The 18,213-nt window shown below is 42.2% G+C and overlaps 2 protein-coding genes across 3 annotated transcripts in view; both read left to right on the forward strand.

Annotated features, from left to right (window-relative positions):
- LOC106565147 (uncharacterized) overlaps positions 1-18,213 on the forward strand; it is a 63,606-nt gene that overhangs the window by 34,270 nt on the left and 11,123 nt on the right. The window lies entirely within an intron of this gene.
- Positions 5,552-15,369, forward strand: LOC123732739 (uncharacterized). 2 transcript variants are annotated; one of them, XM_045711997.1, is made up of 6 exons: positions 6,569-6,684; positions 7,030-7,056; positions 9,303-9,590; positions 9,856-10,137; positions 10,416-10,700; positions 15,063-15,369. In XM_045711997.1, exons 1-6 carry the CDS (start codon positions 6,627-6,629, stop codon positions 15,350-15,352), a joined length of 1,230 nt encoding a protein of 409 aa, XP_045567953.1. In that variant the 5' UTR covers positions 6,569-6,626; the 3' UTR covers positions 15,353-15,369. The 2 variants fall into 2 exon arrangements, with proteins under 2 accessions (XP_045567955.1, XP_045567953.1); XM_045711999.1 differs by lacking the exons at positions 6,569-6,684; positions 7,030-7,056 and adding an exon at positions 5,552-5,791 and having other exon boundaries at positions 15,063-15,367.

Raw genomic sequence — 18,213 nt, forward strand, 5'->3', positions numbered from 1 at the left:
TGCTCAGAGTTTTCACCATGAGGCCAATGGTGACCTTAAAGCAGTTACAGAGTTTAATGACGCTCAGCAGCACCTTCTCCACGCTGCTCTTCGTCGTCCTTCTCGCCTTCCTGTGGAGGAACTGGGAGGTCATCTCGCAGTACCTGGATCCCCTCCTGATGTCCCCGAGTCGACCTACACGGGTGGGGCTCTCTTAATGAGTGACGAAGGGAGGTGATGGTGGGGCGGGGCTCCCTGAACAATGAGGGACAGAGGCAGGGACTGGTGTGTGGGGGGGGGACTAACTAACAAACCCGTACACTGCCTCTGATGCATGTGGTGGAGCCAGGCAAGTACAAAGGGTGGGCTTAGCGGAAAGGAGGAGGATGATGAGGTGCCAGGAGATCTGCACACTTACTTCTCTCTCTCTCAGAACTGTGAAATTGTTTACACGTGGAAGATGTTTTCTTGATTTAGAATTGATTCAAGTGGTATTGAATTTGTTTCTTCTTATTATTGCAGTCATTAATGCAAATGCTTGAGGGCTTTCTCTTGTGGCAGGATTGGGAAGGTAAACAGCTGGCATGTTGATGATCCACATGGCTAGTGACTTCACCCTTTTTTTGATCTCCTTTTCTCTACGTCCAAAATCTCTTTCCTTTTCTCTCTTTAACCCTAAAATCTCTCCTTTCTCCCTTTTCTTACTCCCAATATGGTCTCTTCCGTGTTTGTCTTCCTCTGCCCCTCTTCTCAATCACCCCAGTCTTTGCCCATTTCACCAAATCGCTCTTCTTTCTGGGAGGATTGATGTGACTAGCTACAGTGCACTGTTGTGGACAAAATCTAATTCATCACTGGATCAAGCAAGTGATGGGTTCTTGACTTGTTTCTATTGGACGAGCTAAATGCGACGTTGGGCTTGATTGGATCAGGACTGAGTCGGAATATGCTCAGCTTGACGCCTTGCACTCTTGGCCTGGCCTGTTGGATCTGCCCCTGCTGAGACTATAAACTAATCTATAAACTGAATGAACATACTTGAAGAGCTGTGAAACTGCTCAGACTTTCAGTGCTTCCGTACTGTTTCTATTAGTGAAAATGAAATGTAAACTTTTTATTTTTTTAAACAAATAAACATGCGGTTTTAAAAATGAAGGATTGAGTCAACAAACCCAGTTTCTATTTCAACCTCGTGTTTTTGATGTGTTGCAAATGTTGCCTATATTGACAAGCTAGTCGAGCTCTAACAATGTCCTAAAAGATGGAAAGCAGGCGAGACCGTTCCAGCCAATGAGGGCAGATAAGTGTGACTGGGTCATAGATAGGCCTCATCTGTGACAGCTTCAATGGCGTCACATTTAAAGTATTCAATTTTCTTTAATGGCAGATTTCTCCTGACTCGTAGGAATTCCCACCCAGTTGACTATGTTAAAATAGTGAAAGCCCTCCATTGCAATGTCTATGCTAAAATGGGTTATCCATAAGTATCACAACAGGCATAACTCCAATATGAAGTAGTTTTTTCAGTTGCAGAAATGCCACGAGTCCACAATCTAACAATTACAAAACTTGGATTCGATCAAATAACCCCCATGTAGCAAATTGGCAAATATTTGTTGATCAAATAAAACTCATTGACCTCCATATGAATTGCAGGGAATAAAGAACCAGGAGCACCAGCGGACAGCAATGCTCTGGTTTGGGTACCTTTGAATATCAAACTGAAGACCCAATTAGTTCTTCCTCTCCCTTGTGGACAAACTGAAGTGGTACAACATTTTTATTGCACCATTGTGGGCACTGACCCATAACAGACTAGTTTTGAGTAATTTCCCATAGCTTCATAATTAACAGCGAAAAAACAGTATCAAGGCCGTCCCTCAGGAGACTCGTACCAAGATGTCATGTCCTGTGTGCCGAATTGTTCCAGACTCAGATTGGTCTCAACCATCTGCCCACTCACTGTACCAGATTATCCTAATGAATCGTGCCATGGTCATCAACCTATGATGGATGAACAACAAAGTCCTGACTGTATAGCAATACTCTGGTTTGGGTACCTTTGAATATTAAACTGAAGACCCCTGACGTTAGCCATCAATATTTTTCACTGTACTAGTGATACAATTAATCTGGCAGAAGAGGGTACTGATTTAAGCAGGTGTAAGAAATAATAACTTAACAGGTTTTTATAAATATCTTGCATCAGTGAATCATTAAACATCTTAACAAACCCCTAGCCACCATCAACACTTATCTACAGGAAAAGTGGACATTTTACTGCAGCTAGGTCTACACTTAAATGACACAAAGAAGAACTACAAAAAACAGCTTTATTTAAAAACATACAAAGTGGATAAAAGGAGTGCAGTCATTCTGCTGCTGCCCTCTTGCCTCGTTTCACTGTGATTTTTAGCTTCAGGAGCAGCAGTGTCCCCTTCATCACCCTCTGCAGGCTTCTGGAAAGCTTTGGCCTTTGCACCCTTCTTGGCTGCCCCTTCACCCTTGGTAGTCTTCTGTGCTTTGGGTTGATCCTCAGCTGTCCCCTCTTCCCCATTGTCCTGTTCGACTTGGGCTTCTTAGCAGGGGGCACCTTTGGAAGAGGATGCTTTTGCGGCCTTCCTGAGTTTTGCATCCTGAAAGATGAAAATGACAGGTTTGCAATACAATCACCCATTTAGAGATTCCATTTAACCATGATAAAGCCCAAATAGGGAACAGTACCCATGACAAAAGTGTATATAAAAAGAGTCCCTATACACCAAAACCACTTGAACAATGCCAATAGTCAGAACATTACTGAAACCACACTTGCCTCTGGAGGTTTCTCCTTCTGCTTTTTGGCTGTAGCCTTTTTTTTCTCAGCTTCTAGAGACAAGAGTTAGTGATGTGTGTGTATGCATGCAATCATGGACACCATGAGAAGTGAGATACCCATACAAGTCATTGAATGAGCAATGTTAAATGTCCTCCATTGCAATGGGTGTAGCTCAATAACAACGATCCCATACAATTGGGCGGATTATAGGGTGATGTCTTAATCCTAGGAGTGATGAGCACAATTAATTCAGTGGATTCAGTTTACCGGCTTCCTTGTCCTTAGTCTTCTTGGCTCCAACCTTGGCAGCCTTCTCCACATTGGGATCAGTGTTCTCAGTGGCCTTTGGCTTGGGCTCCTTCACCCTAACCCTGACTGCAAGATGTCAAGGGAGAGTAAACACACATTGAGCTACATTATATTAAACAGCAAACCCATGTTAAATATGTTTGTCATATAATGTTGACTTATATAATAAACACAAAACGTTATATTCAGAACTGGTACCATAAAGTTTTGTTTCGTCGAACAACCACCTGATTGGTAGAAGACTAAAAGGCTACACTGCACACAAACTATGGGGTTTGGGACATAATCTATAATAATTTGGCTGCTCTATATTATTTAGACCAGCAGGTGCCACTAGTGTGCTCTTGATCAAAGCCTTGAGAATTTAACCTATTTCAGACAATTAGCTGGAAAATCTCAACGCTCCAGGAAGCTTTGTTTCCCCATCACTAATCCTATACTACTATTTGTTGCCAAAGCATAACTTGAAAAAACAAAACAAAAAAATACTTAAACTTGTAACACAAAACAGACAGTTTCGATAATGCTTGCCATTTCCTCATTCAACATTATATCATGTTGGCTCATTGGCTGAGCTGGCCAATCAGCAGTATACTTGATTTAATATTTTTTGTAACAGGTATATGCCCACACCATTCTGTTGTTGGGGTACGCCCAGGGCCGGAATAACAAAGGGGCTTCTCGGGCTGAAGCCCCTGGGCCCAGGAGGCAGAAAAAAAGTCACAAATATATACATACATTATACAGTACATATTAGATATGTAATATATATTTTCACTGCAACAGCAAACCACAGGAGGATTCAGGATTCCACTCTCAATGAGTGTAGACAGCTTCCTGCTGCCACTCTGCTAATCATCAGATGGGGGGGAGGAGAGGTTTGGGTAAATGGGGGGCCCTGCCTTGATTGGGTAACTGAAAAAATGAATTGCAATATAACTAAATGTGACTGGTCAATTATGTGAGTCAGGGGCTGGGCCCAAGAGGAAAAAACATTTTTTTAACTTATTTTATAACCAACCAAGGGAACCTGTTCTAAATGTTCAAAATAAACCAGAGAACATATTTAGCCATAGAGGATCAATAGTTTCTCAAAAATAACTGGATTAAATGTTATCACAAGCGCATGCAGGTAACTGCCAATATAAAGAAAACGCCAACAAAGTGTCTTAAAAAGGGTGTTTGGCCTTAACCAGCTGCAAGAACAGCTTCAATGCTCCTTGGCATAAATTCTACAAATTGACCTAAACAGTGGCAGTAAAACACACCCCACACACACACTATAAACTTTGTCCCTCATTTACTCAATTTTTTCCTTGATTTCGGCAGTTTCTGGTTGCCTACTGTCGGGAAGGCTGCAATTTGGGCAGCATGATCAGCTTGTTGTGTTGTGGCCATAGACATAATACATCGATTTTTGGAACCTCTTACCCTGGCAATTTGAGTGGTAACTCATGGGTACACTAGCAATGGCTGCCAGTCCTGATTTGAATGGGAACTGCCATCCATATGTATATAGTTGGTTGCAGCTGTCTGTTTGCACATTTCAAAATAAAAATCGCGGGAAAAAACATAGTTTGTAAAGCAAATGCCTACTGCTGAAAATAGAAGACTGTCTGTAGAACCAATATAATTCTCAACTCCCATTTTTTGTGACCAGCAGCACTGTTTTTCAAAGTAGCTCATCTTGAGATAGGCTATTGCCAAGAGGAGCGCATTGGCCCTCACCGTGAGTAGTAGCCTATGGCTTCGTCATTACGTGAGTCAGTGTGCCGCTAGAAATTGTATGTAATTGCCCAATGTAGTAATATATAAATAAAAAACACAATTCAAACAGGAAAGCTGCTTTAACATACTCAATTAGAATTGTTTGGAAGGAAAACCATTTCACTCATGTTGTAAATTATAGGTCATATTTCATAGAAATCTGGAAACACTGGGCATTTACTTTAAGAAGATTTAGACATGCATGTGTAGCGTGGTTCGTTCTGCGTTGTGTATTTTTATTTAGGACACTGCCACAACTGGAATTCTGTTGGTAGAATCATTTTTATTCGACCTGCACACGAAGAGACAACACACAATATGTTAGCCCTCGGTGCAGTCACAGCTCTCGGGCACCTTGCTAGCTGAAGGTCCGGCAAAAGAGAACGATAAAAGGGTACGTAAGTACGGATAACCGCGATGGACCAAACCAAAATATACCAACTTTTACAATTAGGTGTATTTACAATATAGATATCAAAAAAAAAATGTACACCGAAAAATAACATTAACTATGCTGCTGTAATTAAATAAAGAAAACACATTGAATTATTATTATTGTTATTAACTTATTAACATCCCCTCTTGACCTGGCCTACTTGAACTGTCCTTGTGCGCAACTTGGTGCATAATCTAGGGGAACAACATCACTCTACTACACATGGGTCACTTACCCGAAACCTCCCCTGTGCGCCGTTTGCTATCGAGTTGGTGTTCTTACCAATACCCCGCCCTCGGTTCCTTTTTTTGGGGTCTTGCGTGTCATGTACTTCAACCTCATCAGGTCCACAGATGGATATTTCTCTGTTATGTAGCCGCGAATGGCCTGCGATGAGACCATTCGAGAGTCCAACTCCTTCAGCGCTTCTTTAACCATCACCATCGTAGGTGGATGAAGAGAAGTTTTCCGTGCCACAGCAGGTGCTTGTTGGATTCTAACAATGAAATTGACAAATGTATCAACCGTAATCTAACCAAATAGCCGTTACTTCTTCGGCGGCTGCTGCTTTTTTTAGGAGGCATGATCAAACGGTTAATCTCAAAGTTAGGCTATATAAAAACGTTAGTTTAAAAACAGCAACTGCATTCTCAGCCTACACACGTTCAATGTTATGCACTTCAAGCAAAGCACGCGGTTTATCTGAACGGGCGCTGACATTTAGGTTCCAGTCAGAGCATTCAAGGTAAACTGATCAGTCCGAGTAGTGTGAACTCGCTTCTTCTCTCCTCCGTTCCTTCCTTCCATCCTTTCCTTTCCTTTACTGCGCTTATCAGTTTGCCTTCACTGCTCTGGCATATTATTAAACATGACTCACCAAACATAAATTAAATATGACAAGCCTACTACATTTTAGAGATCATAAAACTCTCAACTACAAATGCAGGGTTTTTGTAGTTAAACTTTGTGCAGCTGTAAAAAGGTAAAACAAAAAGTAGAAGATAAATATTTTTCTCAGACAGACAAGTTAGTTTGGTTTTAAAAATCGAATTGCCGGCAATAATGATACAAAATAACATCTGTTAAAGACAGTTAGCTTTAGATCATAAAAATAATGACCGATAAATGATTCTGAATGTTCAGCCTCCTTGTCCTCTGCAACATGACATTAGCCCACAGTTGTCATATGAGACATGTGGTTTTCCTGTGAACAAGCTCCACATCTGCTTTTCTATTGAAACATTTATTCTTTGTCCCAGTCACTGCCACCATCTTCTGTGAAGTCAGACTAACAGTATGTATGTAGCTGTCTAAATAATGACCTTGTTCATCCCTGATATGGCTGGTCGTCTGTTTTTGCTCATCCTCCTTTTCGGTGAGTTATTTTTCCGTTCCAAGTTCCATCATCTGTTTGTGCTACAGGATATTCCATTCTTCTTTCCCCTCTTTTAGTCTTTTACTTTAGGAACTCTTAATATTTCAACATGTTATGGTTATAATAAGTGTGTCTTATTCCATTGATCATCCTATTAATTTATATTTCTCTGTCATTATTTTACATTTTGTTCAGATAAGAATGACCACTGCTTGATAGCCTGGAATGCATTCACAGCCATGTTATTCTGCTTCGCCAGCTTGTGTAAAGTGTTCCCCTCTCATGTTTTCTTATTTTTCATAATGGCTAAAAGAGCATGATAATGACCCATTTTGTTATGTCTAGATACCTTCCAGTACATCAAAGCCAAAGGTCAGTATCATTATTATGAATTTAAAGCTGCATTATGGAACATTTTAGGATACCAGACAAAACAACGGGTTACCAAAATATTGAAATAGTGATTGAAATATTTTCAATAAAAACGTTATTTTGATGAATTCATCGGAGTCAACATGGGTCAGCATCCCCATGGAATGCTCTCGATACATTGTAAAATCCATGCCCCGACTGTTTGGTATACTCCGTGTAGTCCCGACACAAATCTAGGGTTGGTACCCAAGCCAGCTGGTGGATCATTCTAAATGTTCCGTTGCCATGATGGCTGTCAATGTTCTTATCCCTTGCTTGCTAGCTAGGCAACTTCGGCTAACACAGTCACGTCAAACAGTGCAGCCAGAATAACAGCAAAGAAGCTGTATTTGCATTTGTTTAAGCTGTTTTCTATAGATTTTTTGGGGGATACATCCATAAAAATGAGCTAATGACTCGATGCGAGATTTCGCCTGGCATAGAAAATGTGCTCTCTCTCCAGGACACTATTCAGAGGAGCTAGCCAACTACAGTACACAGTTAACATAATCACTTTAAACTGAAGCTGGAATGACAGTAAACTAGCTGCATTTTGTGTTTTTCTATTGGCATTTCTTTGAATATATCCATAAAAATGATACTGATTCATGATTTTGACTGGCTGAGAAAAGCTGCCAAACTGTCTCATCCCGACACATTCGTTCATTACTATGTGACAGCTGGAGATGATCGGATTTCAATATTGAAACAATGTTGCAAATGTCGGAGACAGACAGCAAGGTTAATACAAATCTCCGCTGTTGAAAACCAAATGCTAGTCTACAATAAATGGGATATAATATCTAAATGCTTTTTACAGTGGAGATCAAGTTTATAAATTGCCTGGCTGGGCTGATGAGATAGTGGACTGAGCAGTCAAATTGAATAGTGAATAGACAATTTTTTTGTGTTTGCAAATGTTGCACGCATCGCTCTCGTGCGGCAACGTTTACAAACACAAAAAATAGTCTATTCACTATTCCATTTGACTGCTCAATCCACTGTGATGACAGAACAAAAAAAGCCTCTATTTACATGTTGCATATGAGTGCATTTCATGCTACTTTGGATTATCATTGGAGTTTAAGGCTCGTATGAATGTCCTGCTTATTATAATGTTTCTTTCATCATTGCAAATCAACTGCATTATACTTAAAATAACTTAAACTTCAACCAGTAAAATGTCTCTTTTGCTATGGCTTTGTCAGTGAGTGTTTAGCATTCTAGCTAACAACTTGCTGTATCCAAAATAGTTATTTTACAAAGATCACAACCAAATATAATCTCAGTGACAATTCAAGCAAGAATCAAAACATCATTGTCAGCGTAGGTGAGCCCCCAAAAGGTTATTTTGTTTAGAAGTAATAAAAACATAAATGTAGGCTATGTTGAATGGGAGTAGATGGCATGGCTTTCTTACTGCAGCCAAGAGTCACGCGCATCTGTACGTGATGTCATTGTGTCGTGCACTGGAAAGTATGGAACGCCATTTGGGTCTTCTCATTTCAAAAAGATACACGTGAAATAACACTGTTTGATGTGTCAAATAACACTATTTGAAGCGTAAAATAAGCTTGTTGACCAATCAGGACCTGGATATGACTGTACGTCACAATCATTTAACACGTTCGTTACCTTTTTACGTAGTTATTACAGATTGATTACACTATCACTTGTATTTCATATGTCACAGCGATTCACCGATATGTATGATGCTAGTAAAGTCTTTGGTCTTGCGCACCTGCCGCTGCAGCACAAGCGCAGACACACCTCCCCAAACTCTGGGACAGTTCTGGTCAGAAAATCCATCACTTCCGTTGTTTGGCTGTGCCCATATAGCAACGTTCCACAATGAGCATATGTCCTGGTGGAAGGATGAAAATAAAACTCATTTACTCAGAACAATAATATATATGTCTTTAATGAAAGACATGTCCTTCATCTTTTGTTTAAATGTTGGCAACCGTTTTACAAAAGCAAAATGCCCATCGAAGCCGAGGATTATTGTGTGATAACTCCCTCCTAAGGGCTGTTCCTGCCATGGGTTCTCATTGTTTATTGTTAAATAGACAACAGTGTCTTAATTGTTTTCTCTTTCAAACTCATATAATATTAAGTGGTACATTATCTGTATGAGTAGTTAAACATTGAAAATGAATTTATAATTCAATTAAAAAATACACTCCATCATCCCTCTAATGTCACAGATCTTCCTCGGCCCAGTCTAACAGTGATTCCTGCAGTCATCAAAGAGAGAGACTCAGTTCAGCTGAACTGTCAGACTCCTTCATCTGTCTCTGAGTGTTACTTCAAAATGGAAGGGCAAGTGGAATTCACCCTACCATCACCCTGTCAACAGACTCTCACAGGAACACTACTGGTGAGGTGGACAGGTCAGAGTTCACCAGCTGAGGTCAAAATACAATGTCAGTACAGTGCTACAGGTTCACAGTTTAGATCCATGTTCAGTGAGCCTTCAACAGTCACAATTCAGGGTAAGAAGACTATTTGAATGGTTGTAAACAATATACTGTTGTGCCATCATTACCATGTTCCTCTTGTGATATGTTATCATACTGTTTGTTGTCATAAACTATTACATGAAGCATTCAAGCAATATATTATATCTCCTTAATTTCCCATACTGTCGCTGCATGAGGTAATGGACTCAAGATCCTTAAGTCTGAAATAACAAGGAGGGATTAGGCTATCAGTAAATTTCTGAAAACTACTAAATGCTAAATTCCCCTTTTCTCACAGACCTTCCTCAGCTGACAGTGAGTTCTACAGTCATCAGAGAGACAGAATCAGTTCAGCTGAGTTGTGAGACTCCTCCATCTCTCCCTGTGTCTCACTGTTACTTCTACATAGAGGGGAGGAAGAATCTTCCAGACTCATTGTGTACGCAGACAATAACAGGAACTCAGCTGCTGAAGAGGGCAGATCAAACATTTCCAGTTGTGGTCAAAGTGAAGTGTTACTATGCTGTATGGAAGTCTCACACATCTCCGTTTAGTAACTCTGTCTCAGTCACTGTTCAGGGTAAGTAGGTGGTTTAAACAATGATACACTTCACTGTTATACTGTATTAATTATGCTCGTTCTGAAAATGAGAAGAAAAAAAAATAGAAAATTAGATGTATTTCCTAAACGTCTTCATTTGACATAATGATAGGATTTACTGTACTTTGTACAAACATAAATGCTGACATAGTTGAACATTTGATTAAAGGATTTTCCATACTGTTAGTATGTATGGATTACCTGTAATGTTTTTTAAATGCAACTTTCAAAGAGACACTATTCTCCTGATCTCACAGACCCACCTCCTCCCAGGCTGACAGTCAGTTCTACAGTCATCAGTGAGAGAGACTCAGTTCAGCTGAGCTGTGACTCTCCTCCATCTGTCTCTGTGTCTCAGTGTTACTTCTACACAGAGGGGAGAGATCCTAAACCCTCACCCTGTACGAAGTCACTCACGGGGACTGAGCTGCTCTCGTCGGCAGGTCAAAGTTCATCTGCTGAGATCAAACTGAGATGTTTTTACACAGTAGAAACTCACTTTCCATCGATGCACAGTGGTTCTGTCTCTCTATCTATTCTTGGTAAGAAATTAATATTCAGATTGTCTTGAATGATTCTGTTAAAATCACAATTTCACCCAATGTCATTTCAAAATAGTTGTTGTGAAGACAATAAATCCATATAATATTTGAAATGTATATGTCAAAAGTAGAGTTCTAAGATCCCTCAGGAAACAACCACAGAGACAGGCCAAAGTACAATCAAAGGTTCTTTATAAACTCATCTTTACACAGTAATACACAGTATCACTACGGCCCTATTAGAAACGTATAAATAGGCTGGGATTTAGGGCTGTAGACTAACTAGAAGCAATGGGCCAAACTAACATAGAAGTTGATTCGCGATCGGTGGCCAATGTTCATTTGAGTCCTTCCGAGCAGGGTTTGTTCGTTCGGTTCTACCCGAGCAGGATTAGATTGGCTCAACCCGAGCAGGGATCGTTAGTCGATGGCTGGTCTGGTAGTCGATTGCTGGTTTGGTGTTCAACGGCAGGTCACCTTCTGTCCCTCGCTCCTCACCGGCCTGGCTGCGTGGTAAAGTTGGGTGTAGCGACTCAGCTGCGTCAGGCGTGTCCCCCGTGTCTGTAGTCGTGGGGGACAGAAAACATACAATTAGAGGATGTACTGGCCAACAATTGGGGACTGACTGTCACACTCACACGTTTGAAACAAGCACTTTCCTAGTAGTGCTGTAGAGCTTTGTGATTTGTGTCTTTCCTACAGCAGGGGACCAGAAGAGAGGTGCAGGGAGTCGGTCGAAAGGTCCCTGGTTCAGCTCCTTTTAACTCTAGTTCTGGGGCGTGCTTAGCAATTCGTTTGAGGAGGGAGGAGGTGATTGAGAATTGGCATCAGCTGTCTCAATGTCCCTTTAGTCCATGCTAATCTGTGGAATCACAGCACACCACACAAAAATAGTCCATACCGATTCAATTTGATTTCACACGTAAGAATGTAAGGAATTAGGTGAAAGGCAGTCATTGTAAACACACAGCACACATGATTAAATGGCACTCATAAATATAAATGATATCAAATAAGACATGCTGATATGTAATATAAAGAGAATGGCAGGCTCTAGTTTAGTAAGTCAGTGTCACTTGTGACATATAAACTCAGAAAAAAAAGAAATGTCCCTTTTTCAGGACCCTGTCTTTCAAAGATAATACGTAAAAATCCAAATAACTTGCAGATCTTCATTGTAAAGGGTTTAAACACTGTTTCCCATTCTTGTTCAATGAACCATAAACAATTAATGAACATGCACCTGTGAAACGATCGTTAAGACACTAACAGCTTATGGTTCATTGAACAATGCTCGTTCATTGAACAAGCATGGGAAACAGTGTTTAAACCCTTTACAATGAAGATCTGCAAGTTATTTGGATTTTTACGTATTATCTTTGAAAAACAGGGTCCTGAAAAAAGGCAAAACAATATTTTGCTGAGTTTATATGTCACAAGTGAAGCAATTAAGGTCACAGTTAGGACACTAAAGAAACTTAAGACACTAAAGAGACCTTTCTACTGACTATGTGTCACGCCCTGGCCATAGAGAGGGTTTTTATTCTCTATTTTTGTTAGGCCACGGTGTGACTAGGGTGGGCATTCTATGTCTTTTTCAATGTTTTTGTATTTCTTTGTTTTGGCCTGGTATGGCTCTCAATCGGGGACAGCTGTACATCGTTGTCGCTGATTGGGAGCCATACTTAGGTAGCCCTTTTTCCCACCTGTCCTTGTGGGTAGTTAACTTTGTTTGTGGCACTTTGCCCTGTAAGCTTCACGGTAGTTTTGTAATGTTAATTGGTTTTGCTGGCGTTATTTCAATAAAGAGGAAAATGTAGGCTCACCACGCTGCACCTTGGTCTACTTCATCCGACGGTCGTGACAGAACTACCCACCTTCAACGGACCAAGCAGCGTGGTAAGGAGGAGCAGAGGGTTCAGGACTCCTGGACTTGGGAAGAGATACTGGACGGAAAGGGACCCTGGAGACAGGCTGGAGAATACCGCCGCCCGCCAGAGGAGATAGAGGCAGCGAATGCAGAACGGCTTTTCTGGGAGGATCGGCTGGCACGGCAAGAGGAGGAGAGGCAGCCCCAAGATTGTTTTGGGGGGGAGGCACACGGGACGGTCGGCGGAGCCAAGGATGGAACCAGAGCCAGTCGGGGTGAAGTTGGAGGTGAGCGAAGGGAGCGAAGCAGAGACAGTGAAGGAGTTGATGGGGAGATTGGAGGAGAGAGCTATGAGAGAGCTGCTGTGTTGGTGCATGAGGCACGACATTTGCCCCTACGGAGCATGTCCTCGAATTGATGTCACCTGAGTCAGCTCTCCATACTCATCCTGAGGTGCGTGCTAGCCATCTGGTGAAGACTGTGCCAGCCCCACGCACCAGGCCTCCTGTGTGCCTCCCCAGCCCTGCACGTCTTGTGTTAGCTTTGCGCTCCAGACCTCCAGTGCGCCTCCACAACCCGGTGAGTCCTGCGCCCTCTCCACGCACGGTTTCCCCAGTTCGCCTGGAGAACCCAGTGCGGCTTCAGCCAACTCCCGTGCTTACCGTGGCGAGCATTTGACTGGTCAGGCACCGTGCTATGGGGTGATGCGCACGGTGTCGAGGCCGAGCATCCACAGGCCAGTGTGCTCGGTGCCAGCGTCCCACATTTGCCGGGGGAAGCGGGCACCCAGCCAGTAGGGGTGGTGCCAGTCCTGCACTCGTGACCGCCAGTGCGCCTCCACGGCCCAGTGTATCCGGTGCCTGCTCCCAGAGCCAGGCCTCCTGCATGTCTCTCCAGCCGGGTGAGTCCTGTGCCTGCTCCCAGAGCCAGGCCTCCTGCATGTCTCTCCAGCCGGGTGAGTCCTGTGCCTGCTCCTAGAGCCAGGCCTCCTGCAAGTCTCCCCAGCCTGGTGAGTCCTGTGCCTGCTCCCAGAGCCAGGCCTCCTGCATGTCTCCCCAGCCTGGTGCGTCCTGCGCCAGAGCCGTCTGCCTGACCGGAGCTGCCAGAGCCGTCCGCCTGTCCTGTGCCGCCAGAGCCGCCCGCCTGTCCGGGCGCAGCCAGAGTTGCCCGCCTGTCCGGCACAAGTTAGGCAATTAAGGTCACAGTTATGAAAACGTAGGACACTAAAGAGGTCTTTCTACTCACTCTGAAAAACAGCAAAAGAAACATGCCCAGGGTGCCTGCTCATCTGTGTGAACGTGCCTTAAACATGCAGCAAGGAGGCATGAGGACTGCAGATGTGGCCAGGGCAATAAATTGCAATGTCCGTACTGTGAGACGCCTAAGCCAGCGCTACAGAGAGACAGGACGGACAGCTGATCCGGGATCGGTACATCCAAACATCACACCTGCGGGACAGGTACAGGATGGCAACAACAACTGCCAGGGTTACACCAGGAACGCACAATCCCTCCATCAGTGCTCAAACTGTCCGTAATAGGCTGAGAGAGGCTGGACTGAGGGCTTGTAGGCCTGTTGTAAGGCAGGTCCTCACCAGACATCACTGGCAAAAATGTCGCCTATGGGCACAAACCCACCGTCGCTGGACCAGACAGGACTGGCAAAAAGTGCTCTTCACTGACGAGTTGCGGTTTGGTCTTACCTGGGGTGATGGTCAGATTCGCGTTTATCGTGAAGGGACGAGCGTTACACCGAGGCCTGTACTCTGGAGCGGGATCGCTTTGGAGGTGGAGGGTCCGTCATGGTCTGGGGCGGTGTGTCACAGCATCATCGGACTGAGCTTGTTGTCATTTCAGGCAATCTCAATGCTGTGCGTTACAGGGAAGACATCCTCCTCCCTCATGTGGTACCCTTCCTGCAGGCTCATCCTGACATGACCCTCCAGCATGACAATGCCACCAGCCATACTGATGGTTCTGTGCATGATTTCCTGCAAGACAGGAATGTCAGTGTTCTGCCATGGCCAGCGAATAGCAAGGATCTCAATCCCATTGAGCACGTCTGGGACCTGTTGGATCGGAGGGTGAGGGCTAGGGCCATTCCCCCCAGAAATGTCCGGGAACTTGCAGGTGCCTTGGTGTAAGACTGGGGTGACATCTCGCAGCAAGAACTGGCAAATCTGGTGCATTCAATGAGTAGGAGATGCACTGCAGTACTTAATGCAGCTGGTGGCCACACCAGATACTGACTGTTACTTTTGATTTTGACCCCCCCTTTGTTCAGGGACACATTATTCCATTTCTGTTAGTCACATGTCTATGGAAGTTGTTCAGTTTATGTCTCAGTTGTTGAATCTTGTCATGTTCATACAAATATTTACACATTGCTGAAAATATATGCAGTTGACAGTGAGAGGACGTTTCTTTTTTGCTGAGTTTACATTACATTCAAATAGAGTGATGTAAAAAGGAGTCTCTGTTCTTTCCTAACAGATCCAAAACCAGACATTACAGTCCATTTTGATGGGTACTTCACCATCATCTGTTTGATTCCTGGATCCGTCAGTCCTGACACCACCTGTAACCTGTATGTTGGAGAGGAGAGTCAGCCATCCTTCACAGAAAAGATCTGGAAAGAAAAAAGCAAAGCTTCCAAACAGTGGTTCTGTAGATTCACTGTAACTGAGAGGGATGTTATCAGAACTCTACAGTATGTGAGACGTATGGAGGTGAGCTGTGACTACAGAGTGAGCTCAGGACCAAACTCTCTCTCCACGCAGTGATGGGTACAGCTTTACAGGTGAGTCATTATCTAAACAAATCTATCAGGGCTGCAGGTCTTCATGATCTGACTCACTTTGATTTTAGCATCTTCTTAGTATGACTATATTCATTCTGACCAACAAACTAAATACCACATTTCAATCAGAAATTCAGATTTCACGTCTGTGATCCAACAACTATACAGACACCTTCTATAGCAGGTTGGCTACACATTTGTGCTTTTATAGTGGCGCAGCTGTTATTTTTAAGCAAAGCAAGTTTCAGCAATAAGAATAGTTGTGTTAATGTGTAAATGAAGCTGTTCTGTTAGATAATTAAGCTGTTCTATAGATATGACACCAGCCTCAACACCAATGCCTGGGATCATCAGCACAAGTAATAGAATGTCTGTGTTCATCTAGTGGAGTGTTTAGATCGTATCTATGTGCTGTTATACTTCTGCTGTTAGATAACATGGTGACTTCATTCTAGGAAGCTGTCAACAACAATCAGCACCTTATCTGTCCTGAAAGACTTTATCACCTTATGAATTGGTCTTATCATCTCTATAATGAGGAGAAATATAATCTACCAGGGCTAGAAGCAATCTGTCCGTAGTGATTTTTATAGTCCTACTTTGCCCACTTTGAATAGACAAGTTATGAAGGTATTTCAAAAGGCCAACAACACCATGATGATCATTAATACGATCATGAATAAAATGCTAATTTCATTAATATGTGTTTTCTCAGTGGGTATGACTCCAGGTCCTAGATCTACTTTGCCTCCCAGCAAGACAGTGAGTCCTACAGAAGGTGTGTTGGGCCTCTAAATGACCATCTCTGCAAATAGTAATTACACAGTCAAGAGTTTAGATTACGGGCCTGTAAAATTAAGTGTCCCAAATGTGAATGTAAAACCTTATTCTTGTGTAATCATATTGCTTCCCACTAGTTTCAACTGTTACTTCTACCTTTACCCCAGAAACCACAGTGACACCAACTACCAGTAAGTAGATCCACCAATTTTAACTTTTTTGAAAATACAATATCTTTGTTCACATTCATTCACTAAAGCTCTGACCGGTTAACTAAAAGATGTATTCATAGCTGCTTGTAATTTCAGTCCAGATTTTTAACCACTTTTAGTCCATCTGATTTGTAGGTAATGTGTAGAGTACTTCTCTCTTTCTGCTTATTGAAAGACCTTAGATATTACATTAATTTACGTTTGTTCTTGTGTAATATGAGTAATCTCTTCTCACCAGGTTTGACCTCCCCTTAAACCCCTAGCACGACAGTGAATCCTTCATCAGGTCTCTTAGTCATCTTTATCTAGTTAGCATATAGAATAAAACAAATAGAGTAGCTTATCTTCTCCATGTTGAGTTTTTTCCCATCACAAATTTGCCTCATTACAAAAAGAGGTTGATATTTGATTGATTAAAATCAACCCATTTAGATGTATTTTTGTATAATCAGATCCAATGATTTGCTTTGCATCAGGGTCGACTGTTTGCTGTACTTTGACCACTGACACCCCAGCGAGTCCAACTGAAAGTAAGTATAGCCAATAGATTTAATTTAGCTTGCTTAATGTTTGTGTCTACTAAAGCATAAACCAGTTTTGCAAATATAGCCAAATGTAAATTCAGTCAAGGCTTTAGGATTAATCAAACTAATTGGTCTCTTCTTAGAAATATTTGCATAACTCTGTAATTAAACTGTCCTTCTCTCTTGCATGTGCCCAGGAGGTCAAAGCTCAACAGAAAGTGATGTGGAATCAAACAGTAAAGAAAGCATTCTGTGTAAGTATCCTTTTCTAGCTGTCTTTTATCACACATATGAAAACAGAGCTGTGCACATTTTCTTAGAAGAACAATAATGTGGTCCAAGAGCTAATGACCTCTCCCGTTGTCATCATGTCACCAAATAGTGGGGCAATTATGGCAGGCAGCAGTGGCTTCTGGAGTGGGCGTGTTCCTGGTAGGATTGACAGCTGTCTGTCTCTGCAGGAGGACCAGTGAGTACATTAGATTCTGCATAACAAATCATTTGCAAATGTACCGTGCTGACATTAATGTAAGTTCCTTTGGCATGGGTTAATTTATCAACTCATTTTGATCATATTGTATAGATTAGACTATATTCAATATAATTCATTTAGCCTCATTTGTTTTTCAGAGAAAACCAATTCTCAGAGGTAAGAATTCCCTTGTGAATATGATGCAGATTGTATCAACCTTTAGTTCTGTATTGTCCATGATGAGATGTTCTTACCACAACCTTCTTATACTTTTATGTTGTACAGACCTACATCCAGACAGGATGATCACAGACAATGTATGTTCCAAACAAAATACATCAAACATACACAGGGATACGACTTACAGAACTATATACAGACATGTACAAACACTGTAAATCTAATTTTTACTGTGTTTCTGTTGTAGATGATTTGGTGTCTATGGGAGCGGTGAGCAGCGGAGTCATGGTGAGTATTCTACATTACAGTGGTATCTGTACACATATACCCCTCTGACAGAGGAGGCTGGTGGGATGAGTTATAGGAGGATGGGCTCAGTGTAATGATTGGAATGGAATTAATAGGACGGAGGCAAACAAATCAAACACATTAAAACTAGGTGTTTGACTCCATTCCATTCATTCCATTTCAACGATTACAATGAGCCTGTCCTCCTACAACTCCTCTCACCAGCATCCTCTGCCCTCTGACTGTCTGATCTGAGGATCAAGACCTTAATGTTTCATTAGTAGTGCTTCAACATACGAATGTTCAAAGTATCAAACCAACAGCTATATTTATTTACAGATTTATATGGTCATTTATATTTATTACCAAATAATAAATGATTTCTTAA

The sequence above is a fragment of the Salmo salar genome, unplaced genomic scaffold (genome assembly GCF_905237065.1).
Source record: "Salmo salar unplaced genomic scaffold, Ssal_v3.1, whole genome shotgun sequence".
Lineage (NCBI taxonomy): Eukaryota > Metazoa > Chordata > Actinopteri > Salmoniformes > Salmonidae > Salmo > Salmo salar.